The sequence below is a fragment of the Trifolium pratense genome, linkage group LG4 (assembly GCF_020283565.1).
Source record: "Trifolium pratense cultivar HEN17-A07 linkage group LG4, ARS_RC_1.1, whole genome shotgun sequence".
Taxonomy (NCBI): domain Eukaryota; kingdom Viridiplantae; phylum Streptophyta; class Magnoliopsida; order Fabales; family Fabaceae; genus Trifolium; species Trifolium pratense.
This window is the reverse complement of record NC_060062.1, coordinates 41,216,482-41,233,448: the sequence shown is the minus strand read 5'-3', so window position 1 is coordinate 41,233,448 and position 16,967 is coordinate 41,216,482. Positions and strand designations below refer to the sequence as shown.

Below are 16,967 nucleotides of genomic sequence, written 5' to 3'. Positions count from 1 at the left end.
TGAAAATCAGCTTTATGCTAATTTGAAGCCAAAACCTTGCAATGCAGACTTCCAAATAGTGAAGCAATTGAAAACTCTGAGATACAAGTAAAACTTGTTCATGTTTTAGTAATCTTGAGGATTAAATATTTGCTACACCTCAGCTGTTGCAAACTGAAATGGTGAAAGCTCCATTTTTCAAATAAAGTGTGCAGATAAAAAAGACCTGTTACCTATGATTAATTTACTTTTACATTTGTTCAAAAGTTAATGTCTGAGAACATCTCCAAGTTTGGAAGATTCTGTATTTGTATCTACATAGATGGTGCCTTGTGTGACAATCTTAGGTGACCATCTTTCTTTTTGTTAGTGAAAAGAAGAAAAAGAACACCTAAATTCTTTACTTTTTTCTTTATACCACTCACTTCACACTCATTGATAAACCAACTCTTTCATCAAAGTCATTTAAGATCAGAAGTTTTAAAATTTTAACTACTGCAAACAGTGGCGGTTCTAAGGCCCAGCAAGCCTAGGCAGTTGCTCGTCTCTGGCCAAAATTGTTGGTATTTTAGGGGTTAGTTTAGGGCAAAACTTGGATTTTTTGTTGGACTATTTATATATTATGTCACATGTGAAATTTTTCCCAAGCTCTTTAATAATCATGGCTCCGCCACTGACTGTAAATTTTTCCCTAATTGCTTTATATATAGGCCAAATGACCTAACTGACACAAATTCGAAACTTAAAGATCCTTGAATATATTTTCCCTAGCATATGATTAAATTAAAGTTATGATAACTTTCGAACACAATACAGTAGAGGAACCTTCACCCTCAAGATACATACAAAGAGGTCATCCAGTGATCAAATCAGATCTACACAATACAAATGAATAATGATCCTCTCTTAAATATCACACACAGACCAAAACAAAACAAAATAATCACCTATACAATTTAAATGAGCAGGAGTAACATTCAATAACAGGATAACCACATAGAATCTAATTTTCTATTGATTACAATTACAGTACATATGAACTATAAACAGATTATTGACTGCAATTTACATAAAGTGAATAAAACATAAAAATAAAACCATGTACTTAATTCAGCCTGGCTTCAGGGAAAAAGATGTCATTGGTCGTCGCCATTGTTTATCTTGATCTCTATAAGCTCCTCGATAGCTTGGCGGCATATAGGGCATTTATCTGATTGTAACAGCAAAGCTTTTGCACACTCACTGCACATACACTGTAAAAGAGAACAAATATAATATGAAATAATGCAACAACATAATACAGATGTGAAAACCAAACAACTAGTATCCGTTGGTGCCGGCATATAACATAGTAGATTGGAGAAGAAATGGTACCATGTGTCGGCAAGGTAAGACAGCAGTATCCTTGGGTTCAGTCATGCATATTACACACTCCTTTCCAGGATCATTACGATCAAAATCAGGTGCTGTTGAGTTACCAATTCCATATAACTCTCTGAGCTCATAACGAACTTGATCGATCCATAGAATCTGCCTAATAACTTTAACCTGGAAAGGAGCATTACCATCGATTTTCTCCAAGACAGCTTGAGTTATTTGCATGTGAGGGGATGCATCTAGTAAGGAACTAGCAGGAGTTTCATGATCTTCCAAAGGGGTTGTTTCGGCACATATTACAAGGGGAAATACATCTTCTTCAGGTGAAGGGTTTGAAAGATCATCCAACTCAAAGAAACCTAAATCAATGCCTGTTCCTGAAGGCTGACAAAATTTCTGGCCAACTCCTTTCTCGAATGGAAACGTGATCGGCTCAAATGCTTCGGGAAATAGAGGAACAAACCTACATTTATGTTCTTCTTCTTTGGCTAAGTAGAAGATCGTAATTCTGGTCATTACAAATAAAAGAAGTATTACATCATTATACAAGCAAAACCAATTCCATTATATACATTTGATAATCATTCAAGTATTCTCTTCATAATCAGTCAAACAAAATAAAGTGGTTGAACTCAGGCAGTTAAAGACAAATCGTTCAAAAGAATTCAAGTTTGAATCTTGATTGGAACAATCCTTGGCCATACTTTTCTTACCTCCCGGCCGAACTCTGGATTACCAGAGTCCCTTCCCTTGAGAATTGGAGAGTTATTAAGACAAAAATAATAATTAGTCAAACAAACTGATTGAAGCTCTAAACCTAACACATTAATTGTGGTTTCAAACTGCTCTTTCATTGACAGGTAAACTTGTCAGGATTTAGGTAATTTGATGCTTTCAAATAAATAAATGAAAAATTGCTGATAAGGAGATTGCACAGACAAAAGTAAAATTGAAGAGCATAAAGAATTTCAATTATGAACATTGAGTTGTTGTTCTACTACATGACTGAATATTCAGTTAATAGGTAAGTAGACAAATATAATTAAGATAAACAGAAACTAATAGCCTAATTATTACTCATTAGTGAAACTAGACAGAAATATAAGTAAAGAGAGAGTTACAAACCTGCCATCGAAAAGGGCATCGAAATCGAAGGAAATCAAGTGGTGATGGGGATTGTTGGGATCAAGATGGAGCTGGAGAGTGTTTTTATGCAAGTTGACATCATTCCTTACTTTCTTAGTGGTTTCATGGTCAACATAAGAAGGTGGTGGTGGAAGTGGTAGAGGTTGAACAACATTTAAATTTAAATCTACATCAGATGGTTGAGTATTTGTTGTTGCATGAAAAGGAGGGTGATGATTATGAAGTGGAGGAGTGTATCCATTTGAGTAGTACTGATGAGGAAGAGGAGGAGGAGGAAAGTAACCTTGAGGTGGTTGTGGCATGAGAGGCTGAGAAGAGTAATGATAATAGTATGCTGGAGGAGGTGGTGGTGGATAGTGTTCATGGTAACTGTTTCTTCTTCTTGTGTTCCTGTTATTACCGTTACTCCATGAACCACCCATCTCAACTGAAGCACACACAGTCACAGACACAGAGACAGGACAGACAATGTTTGTGTCAACTCCACCAGATCCAGTTCTTTCCTCAGAAATAGAACACCACTTGCTAATTTTTAATCCTTGTTTCACTTTCATTCTTTGGCGTATAAATTTATTTAGTTAAAAAATATATTATAAAATATAATGTGTTTAAAAAGTAAAAGATGGTGTTGATAAAAATCTTCAATTTTTTATTGTATCATGGTCTAAGGATTGATTTTTGTTTAAAACTGCAAACAAAGGAGGTAGTTGAGATTCTTGTCTTAATCTTATATTTGAAATTACTGTCAAAGGTTTAAGAAGCACTTGATACAACTACTCTTGGTCTTACATTGTGAAACCATTCAATAGAGCTTATAAAAATTGTTATTGACATGTTCATAAGTTGTATTCAACTTATTTTCTCACACAATCATCAGAATAACTTATAAAACTACTTATGTAATAAGCATTTACACTATAAGTAGTTAGAAGTACATTTCACAAAAAATTGTCAATCAAATTTGAAGATTTCCTCATCAAAAGAGTTGACTGAAGATGGATGACAAGAATCAAGCAGTATCTCGAAATTACCCGAATTTTTTAGTTTTTTGCTTAGAAAAAGGAGCAATATGAAAAATTGATTAAGTTATGGATAAACTTGAAGTAACAAAACATTATTTATGCTTTGTATTGACTATTGAGAAAAGGCAGAAGAAGTCTAACAAATAATAATAATACAACAAGGAGCAAAAAAAGTATTACAAGTTGTTCGATTATTCTACTCCAAATGTTACAAAACTCGAGTCAGGTTTTGAACTATGCAGATAATATAATAATTAACTTAAAATATCCCAATGCATAGCTCTTGTGAAGTTAGTAAACGGTAATACAAAGTGGAGAAGTTGAACCGCAACAAACCCTCCAGGCTCCAGGTAATAGAATTGAGGTTCGATCAGTCCCCACTTGCACAACCCTTGCAACCACAGTGAACACATTCAATAACCTTCTCCTCCCTGAGTTGCTTGGGCACTCTGCAAACACAAGTTGTGGCATAATTGTGATCGCGTGGCTGTATGCACCTCAAGCAACATAGGCGTTCATAACCAGGCTGCAATTCAGAAACAAAAGCACCATGAGTCAAGTACTCAGACAAAAGCTATACATTTCATTTTCAAAAGTTCTTAAAAGTAAAAAAAATTATAGATCAATTAACTGACAGCAATCAAAAGGTGAAAAACAGATAGTGATATTAGTGGTTTTCAGAATATTTAAACAATTTTTTGCCAATAACATTGACCTTTTATCTCTTGGAAAAAAGTTGTCCAAAGCGTTGATATCAATAACAGACCGACAATAAGACTCTCCAACTGTATCGAGTAGATATAGTATATCTCACAATCAAAGACATCCATGTAGCAACTATGATGGCTATGCTGTTAAGTTTTAATGTAAAGCAATTGCTTTAGCAGGGGGCATTGGCTCAGATTTTATATCTTCATATTATAGAGCCAGTGCCAGAACCACAGCTAAGACATACTTAAAGTAGGAAACTCAAACAACATTTTCAATTAAGCCAGTCAGGGGAGTTTCCAAGACTCACGCCATTTGCTTCATTCATTTAATGTTAATCTGGTCCTTTACGATGGTGCGGAGAAAATTGTGGTAGAATCTCCAAAATCTATGGCTAAAGCTGGGAACTAAAATCACCTTTAGGTATTAATTGAGTCTATCTATCTCTCAATCAATTTACTTGAGACATTGTAGGTTCCTTACTTAGATGACATGCATAACTTTAAAAGATCTCACTGAAAAACCCATTTTAAAACCAAAAGCTCGCAAAAAGATAAAGTCTTTTACTGTGGACGTTACTCAACATGTTTAATACTAATGACGTGTTGCAAGTTCACATCTTTATACCACTGCGTCTCCTAACATGCGTGTTGTGTCATATATGGATCTAGCTCAGAAGCATTAGACAATTTCTTCTTGTACTATAAGGTGACTCATCTCCTATGTAATGAATGAACTTTTAGGATGATCAGAGAGCACTAGGTGCTCTACCTTAAATTTTTTACGGTTCTACAGAAAATCTTTGACAGATACAAGGTGATTATAATTGAAGGCAGTGTGCAACATTTGCAGGCCTATGGTGTATGTGGTTGTTGAGAAATATCCTGATACATAAGGTTACTTCACCATTAATTTGAAATAGGGTTACATCTTCCTACCCTTTTGGTGTGAGAAGTGTTGCTATCTTAGATATGGGTTTCTCACTTCCTCCTGGTTGTACTAATTCTAATTTCCCTCAAATGAAATTTCTTTCCCTGTGAAAAAAAAATGCACTTTCAAATTAAATAAAAAATACCTTCTTCCATTTTGCAATCAAATTGCGGTCGGCATATCCTTGATCTAAACAGAATTCATACAATTCTTTAGAAATTTCCTTTCTCCGATGGTAGAGGTCAAATACGTAGCGGCTCTTCTGGTGTGCAATTTTGAATATAGGCCATAAAGTCTCACATTTTCTTTTGCCATCATGAGGATCATTCTCAGCTGCCACACAAAGGATATAACGATATAAATATATAATAATTTTCAAAGATTTCAGAACGAAAAAACATATACAGTAAAGAATGACCAAAACATATAATATTCCAACCTTCCCTCATCTTTCCTTGAAGTTCACGAAGCGTAGGCTCAATTAGTTCCCAGCCTTCTGGGTATTTAACTCGGCTTGTCATCACTTTTGGCATTTTTATCTGTGAAATATGAAAGTATGATATAGAAGGATCAGTTTACATCACTCTAGCAAGACAAGCTATGAAGTTGTGATAGGTCAATTTTTTATTGTCAACAGGTTCAATTAGTAATTAGTTATGGAGAGTTGAGTTGGTTAGTTAGGTTGAGTTAGTTAATAGATATAGTAAGACATGCTGCCTATAAATAAGAGTGAGCTATCTTATCATTTGTATAGAGTTGGGGCCTTCCGGTATTGGGAGAGTCTAGAGTCTCTGTCTCTCCAATACACTAGGTGTTTTACTGTAAATTGTGGGATTTTACCTATTTTCTCTAGTAGTAATATAATACCAATTAGTTTCTGGAGATGCCTATCTACGGAAGGACCAACCGGAAAGGCCAAATAAAGCGTTGTATAGTGAAACTGTCGGGACATCGGCTCTCAGGATGGTGCTATGCTACTTAAATCACTATGGGTATTACAGGGCACCCAAATTCCACATCGAGTAGTATGGGATGCTCAGTGGAGTATTTGAGTGACTTGGTTATTCTCCCTTGATAGCTAGCTTTTAAGGGAGGGTTTCCAAAGTGCTTAGATACTTATCAATTTAGTTTTTCAAGACTCGGTATCCGGCCTAAAAACCGACTAATTGAGGGACACCAATCCCACCGTCTACTTAAATCAGAGCTTAACAAAGGTATTGATAAGCCCAAATTAAGTGAATAAGACAAACAGTTTATAATATTAAGAAAATACACAATACAAATGTGCTCAAATTACAAAGGATCCATACTTAATAATTCAAACATGTTAACCAATAAGCATCTCAAACTACAAGGGCATTATATTTGAATTATAAAACTTGGAAAACAAGAACAAAAGAACCTTAATGATAAGTTTAATTAAAATCATAGTTAGGAGAACCCTAATTTTTATTTTTTTTGGAAGAACAGGCAGTGTACTATTTACATAAAGATGCAAATGCAAGGAAAAGCTGAAGAAAGCTGAAACTAGAGCAATGAACAAGTATTAAATACAAACCCTGAGAGGAGAATAAACAAAGGTGAGCGGTGGTTGGTCGCACAACTGCCGGAGGAGACGGAGTTTACCGGTCTACTAGTCGACAGACGAGAAGAAGAGTGAGTAAGACAATAATAATACTAGTGTCTAGTAGTAATTTATGCGATAAATAAACGATTAATTAACTCGGAATCCAAACACATCCTAAACTTAAAAAGAGTAAAGACCCTACCTATTTTTTTTTCTTGCTTTTTGAGGAAACCTCTTAGTCCGTTTGAATTGATTTATTTTTGAGTTTAGGCCAAATAATTTATGTAAATAAATTTTTATGCAATATTATAAATTTTTTAAGGTAGTTTATGAAAAATAACTTATAAAAATACAATTTTTGTTAGTAAAAACTTATAAATTCACATAAAAATTTATTTGCATAAATTCAAAAATAAGCTAAATCTAAATGGGTCCTAGTTCTTGGAAGGAAAAACATAAACAGGTTCATTAAAAATAAATAAATATTAGTACTAATTTTATCTTAGAATTTTAAATATGGATAAAATTGTTTTAGGTTAGGGGTTTGTGAATTATGAAATCAGTTTATGATATTTTTCATAAATTTTTTCCAGGTTATTTTTATAAGTTTATTAAAATAGCTTATAAAAATAACTTATAACATAAAATCGTTGACTTTATTTTATTTTTTCTATAGAAATAACTTATGTAAGCTTATGCATAATCACTTATCATGATAAGTGTGTATACTATAAGTTTAAGTTGTTTATCAAAATGGACCCATCCCAAAGGTAATGCTAATTTAACTCATATTTGAGATTTTTAAAATTCAAATTGCTACTTTTAGAGAATGTTTGGATTAATTTATTTCTGGCTTATACAAAATAACTTGTTCAATTTATTTACATAAACTATTTTGCATAAACTCAAAAATAAGTTAATCCAAACCAAAAATTATTATAGGAAATTATTATGTAATCTAAAACAATAAAAATCCCAACTTCTATTCATTGTTCAAAAGAACTATCACACAACAATATATAGGCAAAAGGAAAAAAAAAAAAACAATGGATAAAAAGTGTCACTAACTCATAAGAAAAAGTTCCAACTTGTAACCAAAAAAAAAAAAAGTTCCAACTCATAAGAAACAAATAGTGTGAAATTCAAATTGAGCAGAAATCTGATCTCATTCTCTTCCTAACTGATATGGAACCTCTTTGATGATCCCTAAAGATTTTGATCTCAGAAGAATCCTTCATATCCTCAAGGCTAATATATTGTTGATTAAACATCCTTAAAGAATTATGACTCCCTGTGTCATGAATCCAAATATAAGGGTGACTAGTTTCATCATAGGAATACAACAAGTTCTTCAAGCTTCCACCAACACTACCACTCTTAGGCATATATGCCTTATAAATGTTTTTACATTTCAATCTCTTTGAAGACCCTGGTTTCAATGTATGAATCTTTTTCAGTATTGATCCCACCCTTATTTGCAGCTCCACTGGCTTATCACTTAGGTTCCATATCCTCGTTCCGAATCCCGAGCCTTTTGCTTGGTCGCGACAACCGTCAAAGCAACCGCCAAGAGATGGAAGGGTAAAACATTGCACTTTTCCCATGAGAGACTTCATGTGTTTCTTATTCTTTGCTCATTGCATATGCAGTATATGTTTCTTTGCTGTTGAAACTTCACTTTTGTGAACCAATCTCTCTATTTTTTTTTCTTGTGAAACTTAGTAATGAGGCTATTGCCATAGAATAAATAAAATAAAGTGTGTGTGTGTTGCACTTTAGAAACCTTACAACTACAGAATTCTGTTTAGCCCTTCCATCAAGGAATTGGTAGGGTCCCTTGAGCCCTAAGATTCAGCAACATTACAGTAGCAAAGTTTATTTATGACAAGATTTAATAAAATTAGTAGTGTATAGCTTTTCTTTTGTTTCCCTAGGAACAAAAATGAGACTATTGGCACCAATACTACAAGGGTTGATTTTGATATTTTCGGAATCACCATCCGGTTCTCGGGAGGTCATAGTAATTAAGAGTTTGGTCGGAAGGTAATAAAATCTGATCAATAATTGTTTCAGAATTTGTGAATTTTTCCAACCATTCGACCTAAACTGAAGTTCAATAAACATTTGAGTTCAATCACCCGATTAAAGTTGCTTTTTGATTAACCAAGTGATTGGTTGCTTTTTGATTCAGCATGTGATGTTGCCTCACCTTTATTGCAAGGAGGGTTGCTTTTGATTTAATCAAACATGAATAAATAAATTCCATATGATAAGAAATTGATTCCTTTTTCTCTTAACTGTTTTTAATTACACTTAAAAGTGTGACAGGGAACCTTGTAACTAACAAGCATAACCCTAGGCTGTTGGTTACAACAGAAGATAGATATGGTGGTTAGTGTTGGTTGCTGCCAGTAGGGGTGTGCATGGTTTGGAAACCACACCACACCACACCTAATTGATGGTTTTGGTTCTAAACCAAAACCATTTCAATAACAAACCGGTTATTTTTTAAAACTAATTTGGATTTGGTTATTAACCGGATCGAACCAATTTATAACCGGTTTGTAATAAAATTTAAGTTATTCACATGATCCAATTTTAAATAGGTTTTTTACTTAAACTAGTTTTTTTTATTAGTTGATTAAAAAAAATAGATTTATTAATTATTTTAAAAACATAATTTTTCATTAATTTTATGATTGAATTGGTTTATAATCAACCCACAAAATATTTTTTTTAAACCCAAATTATTTTTTACTTAGCCGAAAACTTATTTTTTATATTGTTTTAAAAATATATTTTATTATTTTAAAAAAGAGTAATTTTTAAAATTTAAAAATCTGATTTTTAAATACAAAAAAAACTAATAAATAGGAAAAAAATTAAAATACTAAATTTTTGAAAAACTAAAAACATTAAAAACTGATTTTTTAATTATTTTAAAAAAAAACTGATTTTTTTAATTATTTTTAAAAATTAAAAACATTAAAAACTGATTTTTTTAATTATTTTTAAAATAATTATTAAAAATCTGATTTTTAAAATAAAATAATATTAAAATAGCATGGGTGGTTGGTGGTGGCCGGTCGCCGGAGCACCACCGCCGACCGCCGGAGCACCACCACCGGCCGCCGGAGGTCCGCCGCCGGCCGCCGGAGGTCCGCCGCCCGCCACCGGAGGTCCGCCCGCCGCCGCCGGAGGTCCGCCGCCCGCCGCCGCCCGCTGCCGCACCGGCCGCCGGTGGTCCAGCGTTGACCACCGGTTGACCACCGGTCCTCCACCCCTCTTTTAATTAATTATTTTATTATATAATAAAAAATTTTAAAAAATTAAAGATTGGGCCTACATTTTCAAACCAATTCCAAACCAAATTACAAAAAGTGGTTATGGTTTATAATTGGTGTTTTTTTATTGGAGTGGTGTGGTTTTTTTTTTAAATGGATTTTGCAAACTAAAATTGGATATGGATTGGTTAGTAATTTGGTTAAGGATAACCAAATTTTTTGCACACCCCTAACTGCCAGTCAAATTCTATAATTTTTTCGTACAAAATCATTAACATGGGGACCTAAAAACCATTTTCACTTTCCTTTGGTTTATGAACTACAACCATGAAAACTAGTCAATATTTTTAGGTTGAAAAAGAATATGCGAAGAATGAAAAGGCAGATACTCAGGGAGGAAGGCACTTAGAAGACATTGGGGCACTGGTCTGCACAAATATTTGATTTTTTTTTTTATAAGTGTGTTGCACTTTTATTTTCTTGACCACATTCATTTACAGTATAGTACATTCCAACATAAACTTGTTACGTGAGTCTAAAATTTGTACTCCTCTCCATCCACTCACTACACACAAGTACACAACACACATATTATATATTTTTTAAGAGAAAATTCTAGTCCGTGTAAAATTGTTAAGAGAAAATTGTTTATTCTGCTTTTAAAAATTATTAAAAAGTTTATTCTACTTTTAGATAATTCACATTCAATTAATTTTCTCTCATTCTCATGAATTAATTATGACTATAGTCATGCATTTCAATATTAAATATTGTTGGTTGAAAATATACATGTCAAAAAGTCTTGATTTTCTCAACAAATAGCACTAATAACTATATATCTCGTAAAGAATAATATTTTTTTTTTCATGTATTAAATATGACTCTTTAAATTATGCATGTCATCTAAGAATGACTATTATATATGATAAAAATAAAAAGTGATTGTATTGTAAATTTTAACCCCACTTATTTTATTTTTACGAAACCCCTATTACATTTATGTATCTATTATTTATTAAAAAACTTATTATACTCCATCCTTCCCAAAATATAAGGGAAAATTGGTTAAACAAAGTTGATGTATTTAGTCCAAATTCTTAACCAAATACTCCCTCCGGTCCTTATTATGAGAAACAATTTGGAAAAAACACACATACCAAGAAACCTTATCTTTCTTAATAAAAATTCTAAAATTTTACAATCTATTCCAAAATTAACCTTGGTGTATTAATTTATCCTTAGGGAATATATCACTCTAATTAATGCATAACTTTGGAATGGATACAATTTAATAAGGGTAAAAATGGAATTGTAAGAATAAATTTAATGATTGTTTCTTATAAAAAGGACCAAATTTTTTTTCCAAATTGTTTCTTATAAAAAGGACCGGAGGGAGTACATTAACTTTCTTTGACCAATTTTCCCTTATATTTTGGGAGGGAGAGAGTATTTAGATTGCATAAAATTTTGTAATATTTTATTATTTCATCAAAATATAATTACTTATATATTTGTGTCACGTGTTTTCCTCTATTCTTTTGTATTTCTTTTCAATTTCTTATTTTGGCACACATGCATAAAAATAAGACATATTGTTGGAAACACACGAGTACTAAAAATTCTTATTTTCTAACGTACTCCCTCTATTTCCTACTATAAGTGAAAATTCACTTTTAGAATAATATAAACCATACTATTATTCATTGAACCATATACATGGTTATTCATTGAACCTATAATAAGAAAGAAACGGATGAAATATACTGTTATAAAAAGTAAGTTGCAAATATTGTTATTCCTCTAATTATTAACCTGTACTATTTTAAAAAAACAACATAAATAACCTTTAGGAAACTCAATCACATTCATATTTGTGTGTAATCGGTGATTGTAAATTTGAAAGTATTCTTGTACCATCTATATCACACGATGAGGATGAGGATTATGCTGAAACCTGTTTGACACATTTTGAAATACATGCTTTATGTTTCAAGCATTAGAAGTAAAGGATGAAATGGATATCGACTTCAAGTGGATATATGAATAGGCGGAGATTAGATAGAGATATACCACTCATTCATACTATTGTATGTTTTTGGCCTACCACTCATAGGCAATTTCCTTGAATTTTTTGTAGTTTGACTAAATTGTTATGGAGAAAGAATTTACAAATTGTGAATGTTTACTTTTGTTGATTGTCTTGTTCTTGATCCTGTTCTATCTCTACAAGAGGCTCATTGAGACCTACTGAACGTCCAGGCTCATTGAGATCTACTGAACGTCCAACGACCATGGGTTGTTCCGCGGAAGATGAAGCTTCATCCGTATCTTGTTCACATTCAGCCAATGCCTTATCTAAAGTAGACTTGGCAACTTTAGTAACACAAATCATCATAACCACTGCAAGTAACCAAAATTAACAATTTAGCCTGACTAATTAGAAAAAGGGAAAAAAAGAAGTTTTGTAATATAGTCAAAAACAAGTTTTGTAATATAGTTTTAAAAAACAAATTAATTGAACTAGTTCTTTTTAATTTTGAAAAGCTAAAAACTCTTTATAAAAAAAGAAATTAAACAGGCCTGTGCCTTAGGGTCTGTTTAGGAGGGTTTTTAAGGGCCTATAAAAGAATAACATGATCATATAATACTTCAAATACACTTATTGATTTTTAAAAACTTTTTATAGTGTCAATAATTTAAAAGAGAAAAGTAAGCCTTCCCCTCCCGTCCAAAACCCTCCATCCAAACATACCCTTAAACTCTAAGCTTGTGAGCCACCAACATACAACTCAGCTATTGCACCAGGCTCAGCCCCCAAGCTGATGCCAGAGAAAATAAGAGCAAGACAAACGGTAGAGAGACATAAAGCACTTATGTGTGCAAAAAATGTGACTTACCAGACATCACTACACTAAAAATGATGAAAGCCTGCATCCAAAAGAGATAAGTTTACGATATATCAATTGAAGATAAAATTGAATAAATCCCGCCTATTTGATCCCGTCAAGATAATAAAAAGATAACACCCTCCAAGGCATCTTAGATGCTCATTAGAAAATGTTACCTTTAAAGGTTCATTAATATGGTGACGTCTAAGATAGGGAAGTGTCTCATATGGTATATGGTGGACCAGTGATTGAAAATGGTTTCAAAATATAACAATAACAGATGTCGCTCCTCGTAAGTAGAAGCTCATAGTATGACTCATTCTTAATGACTGAGATGGTGACCCAATAGGGGCCGGTTTGTCAAAAAACAAGAGAAAACAAATATTAGATCCTCAAAACTCAACTTATATTTGTTATCTCTTGTTTTTGTCGAATCAACACCAATCAGGTCACTTTTTCTACCATAAGGACACAAAGGATTCTGAAATATACTCAACGGTGGTGACATCTGTCTTTGTTGAAGTTTTAAGCAATTTTCAAGCATCAGTCCACCGTAGACCATGTGAGACAATTCCTCACGCTAGTATATCGTAATTGAGGATGGCATCTCTTACCAAACGAGTCTTCGAGAACTCTCCCATATCACGTGTCACATCAGATAGATCTTTGAGCGTTGTTCCAGCATACACAAGTGCCATCGTTATTGGCTGCGAAAGTAACATTGGAGGTATTAAGAAATTGCTGTAACTGAAACGCCATCTAGTTTGCTATAATAACAGTCACAATTAATTTAACTTTGTATTTATTTGGTCACACATAAAAAAGAACAACTATGATAGCTCTTAAAGGTGTCCTGTTTTGTTTTCCGTTAATCATATGTAATGTAACTCTTAAATAAAAACCATCTGGCATGCAAGAAGTAACTTAAAATGAGAATTCCAATGAAGAAGATACCATCATTCCTAACCAGGAAGCCAACGCGTATTCGCCTAATGGAACCGGAGTCACAGAAAGAAGGTAATTTAACATGTTAAATGGTAGTAACGGAACAAGGCGAAGCAGAAACACAATCTGGAAGGAAAAAAGTCAGACATTAGCCAGGAAAAAAATGGAAAAATGAACAGTGTAATCAATGAATAGTAATTGCCATTTATCTTAAAGGAATGTAAGCAAGTGAACTGAAATTAACCAAACAAAGGAATGAGTAAGCACGCGACTAACTATACTAACCTTAAAGCCAGATTTCTCAATTGCAATTGACACTGATCTAAACTGTGGATAATCCTTCAACTTAGAAACAACAAATGATTTCCCAATCTGTATTAAGCAACAAATATACGAATAAATAACCACAGAGGAAACAAATAACTATAGGCACGGACCAATATGCAGCCCAACTATAACCACAGAATTATGTACATGAAGAAAGAGCATCTGGTACTATAAATAAATGCAAAACTTACTGTTCCACCAACAAGAAATGCAGCTACAGCACCCATGGTTGCACCAATAGAATCAGCAACAATGCCAATTGGAAGGCCGAATAGATAACCACCGCCGAGCTGAGCAAAAATTATCAAGTAAGGTGCCTCAATAAATTATTTTCTAAGATATGTGAGTTCATTAACGATACTTACTGTAAGTACAGAAGCTGGAACTGCGAATATAGTCAAAGGAATGTAAGCAAGTGCCCTGAAAATAACCAAACAAATATCCACATAAACGGCCTAATATTAACATCCATGCAACATTTTATACTCACTAAGTCACTTGTATATGTATAAAAAAAAAAATACTCATTTCTGTAATTATGATTAAAATAAAACTAATCAGAATATGGAAGCACATAGACACTAACATAAACAGGCATCAAGGCTATGAGATTGACCAAAATACAATAGGAGACGTTTGGAAGTTGAAATTTTTAGTTAGTAGTTAAAAGTTAATATTGACTTACAAAGCAAGTGGACCCCACGGACCAAGATCGCGATGAACCCATAGCAAGAAATCCTTCAGAATCTGCAGAGCAAAAATGTAGAACCAAAATGTTTGTGGTGATTTTTCAAGAATGAAAATCCAAATGTGGTGCATGTAATGGCATTGCAATTTGAATGCAATACTAATATAGTATTAGTACATCGGTATGTTATAACTTATGAGATGCTATCTTATCTTCTATTGGATAAATTCAAATTCAATAGATATCTTCTATTGACATGCATCAAAGTAATAACACAATGATCATGAAACCCAATTTGATGAAAAAGTTATTCAAAACGCGGAAATTAATCAATTGAACATAAATGCAGCCACCCCAATAGAACATAATGAACAATTATAAAGAGCTTAATAAATGTTGTTACATAAAGAATGATGAAATGAGAGAGACCCAGAAGAAAAAAAAGAACCTTTTCAATTGGGAGAGTAAAGCAAGCGAAAACAATAGCAGCAATAAGGAGAAGCAAAAGAGTGATCCTTAGAGCAGAGGCCCATGTCAAAAACATGTTTAACCTGCGAATCAGAGGTTGTTGTTTGGTTCAGAAACATTCATTTACAATAATCTGAATAGATAAATAAGGTATTATCATGCATAATGTCTTACCTTAAGGTTTGTGCCTGCAAATTCAATCATGACTCAAAATAAAATACAGTAACGATATAATGAATGAATGAATTTAGGTACTTTCCTGCATCAAAAAAACAAAAAGAGAAAGAACAAGAATTTAGGTACTTGCTTGTTTTTTGTGAATTGTTGTTTTCTGGTAAAAATGTTATGATCCAGCTTCTTACGTTCAAGCGATATTTTTGCTATTATGACAAATGTCGTTAAGACATTTTTTTGACTCAATGTCGTTAAGGTTGAAATAAAAGTAAATGTGCCCTCTTTTTTTCTTACTAATAGTCAATGTGTATTTAAGTTGTTTTTGTTTAAAAAAATTAAGAAAGAGTTTATATTTTTTCTAAAAAAATTGTTTACATTATGCATTTTAAACAAAATAGTACTACTTTGTAACCAAAAAAGAAAAATAAAATAAAAATACTTACAATGATCATATTAAATATATTCTTCTTTGACTGATTTTAATATAGTTTGACTGATTAATAAATATCTTATGTTTTTATAATCATAATGTTAGTTTTTTAATTAATATGTCAAAAGTTATGTGTTAACGGTGTGTTTTAAATCAGTTTTGAATTTAAAGATTAAAATCACACATTTTTTATGATTAATTTAAAATGAAAAATCCCGTATTATTTGATATCTAGTTCATAATGCGGTGGAAGTCACACCGTAAAAGATTGTAATCATTTTTTGTTGATGGTTGTACCTCCGTTGTGAAGGAAGGGGTGGTATAGTCTCTGCACACTTCAACAATCAAGTCAGTTGATGGTATATTCTTCTTCTTCTTTTAAAAATGGAGGCGTTAAAAACAACTCCCTAAAAATGAATGTTTGAGTTTATGATAAAGATTAAGTTTTGGGTTAAATTCTAAGCCCAGCTCACTGTCCACTCCTATAGCACAGATCAAAACAGTTGTTTCAAATTTTCCATACATAAAATGACGACATATAGGAACTTTTTTCTCCCGACCCCCTCATTTCTTTTCCATCCCCTGAATTTCCGTTTTTGCTCTTGGGGTACTGCGGTTTATCGAAGGAATTTGACATGCCGATAAACTTCGGTTTTCCGAAATGTCCTTATTCCAGTGAGCCAATGAAAATTTCGGTAACCACTTACCGAAATCTGGGACATTTCGGTTCGCAGGTACCGAAACATTTATTTCGGTAAACTTCTGCCGAAATGGCCTAATTCCAGCGACCCAATGAAATTTTCGGTAACAACATACCGAAATCTAGGACATTTCGGTTCGCAGGTACTGAACAAGCTGACGTTCGATTTCTGGGTACCGAAAACGCTAATGTTCGGTTCGCAGTTACCGAAATGGTCTAATATATCAGCAAAAACTTAAAATATTCATCATTTGCGTCAAAACACTTTGTCAAAGGAATAAGGCTTCAATGAATATAAACCGAAGTTTTTTGGCAAAATTTTTTTAAACCGCAA

The 16,967-nt window shown here is 32.9% G+C and overlaps 4 protein-coding genes across 5 annotated transcripts; all 4 read right to left on the bottom strand.

The window, feature by feature from the left end:
• Window positions 1-752: 752 nt before the first annotated feature.
• LOC123919617 (probable E3 ubiquitin-protein ligase LUL4) lies at window positions 753-3,390 on the bottom strand. 2 transcript variants are annotated; one of them, XR_006813286.1, is made up of 4 exons: window positions 2,482-3,072; window positions 1,354-1,864; window positions 1,040-1,232; window positions 753-999 (listed from the first exon to the last, which is right to left on the bottom strand). XR_006813286.1 is itself a non-coding variant. In XM_045971578.1 (3 exons), the coding sequence occupies exons 1-3, from the start codon at window positions 3,054-3,056 to the stop codon at window positions 1,116-1,118; spliced, it is 1,203 nt and encodes a 400-aa protein (XP_045827534.1). In that variant the 5' UTR covers window positions 3,057-3,390; the 3' UTR covers window positions 753-1,115. The 2 variants fall into 2 exon arrangements, 1 of the variants encoding a protein (XP_045827534.1); XM_045971578.1 differs by having other exon boundaries at window positions 753-1,232; window positions 2,482-3,390.
• A 210-nt stretch (window positions 3,391-3,600) lies between these two features.
• LOC123919619 (protein BUD31 homolog 2-like) lies at window positions 3,601-6,876 on the bottom strand. The gene is made up of 4 exons (XM_045971580.1): window positions 6,721-6,876; window positions 5,602-5,701; window positions 5,308-5,495; window positions 3,601-4,050 (listed from the first exon to the last, which is right to left on the bottom strand). The coding sequence occupies exons 2-4, from the start codon at window positions 5,693-5,695 to the stop codon at window positions 3,895-3,897; spliced, it is 438 nt and encodes a 145-aa protein (XP_045827536.1). The 5' UTR covers window positions 5,696-5,701; window positions 6,721-6,876; the 3' UTR covers window positions 3,601-3,894.
• Window positions 6,877-7,683: 807 nt separating this feature from the next.
• On the bottom strand, window positions 7,684-8,529 carry LOC123919618. The gene has a single exon (XM_045971579.1). The coding sequence runs from the start codon at window positions 8,343-8,345 to the stop codon at window positions 7,872-7,874; it is 474 nt and encodes a 157-aa protein (XP_045827535.1). The 5' UTR covers window positions 8,346-8,529; the 3' UTR covers window positions 7,684-7,871.
• Window positions 8,530-11,894: 3,365 nt separating this feature from the next.
• On the bottom strand, window positions 11,895-15,647 carry LOC123919616 (TVP38/TMEM64 family membrane protein slr0305). Its single transcript, XM_045971577.1, has 10 exons — window positions 15,504-15,647; window positions 15,310-15,412; window positions 14,859-14,920; window positions 14,539-14,593; window positions 14,365-14,463; window positions 14,132-14,218; window positions 13,856-13,972; window positions 13,516-13,608; window positions 12,911-12,941; window positions 11,895-12,413 (listed from the first exon to the last, which is right to left on the bottom strand). The coding sequence occupies exons 2-10, from the start codon at window positions 15,403-15,405 to the stop codon at window positions 12,196-12,198; spliced, it is 858 nt and encodes a 285-aa protein (XP_045827533.1). The 5' UTR covers window positions 15,406-15,412; window positions 15,504-15,647; the 3' UTR covers window positions 11,895-12,195.
• Between the last annotated feature and the right edge of the window lie 1,320 nt (window positions 15,648-16,967).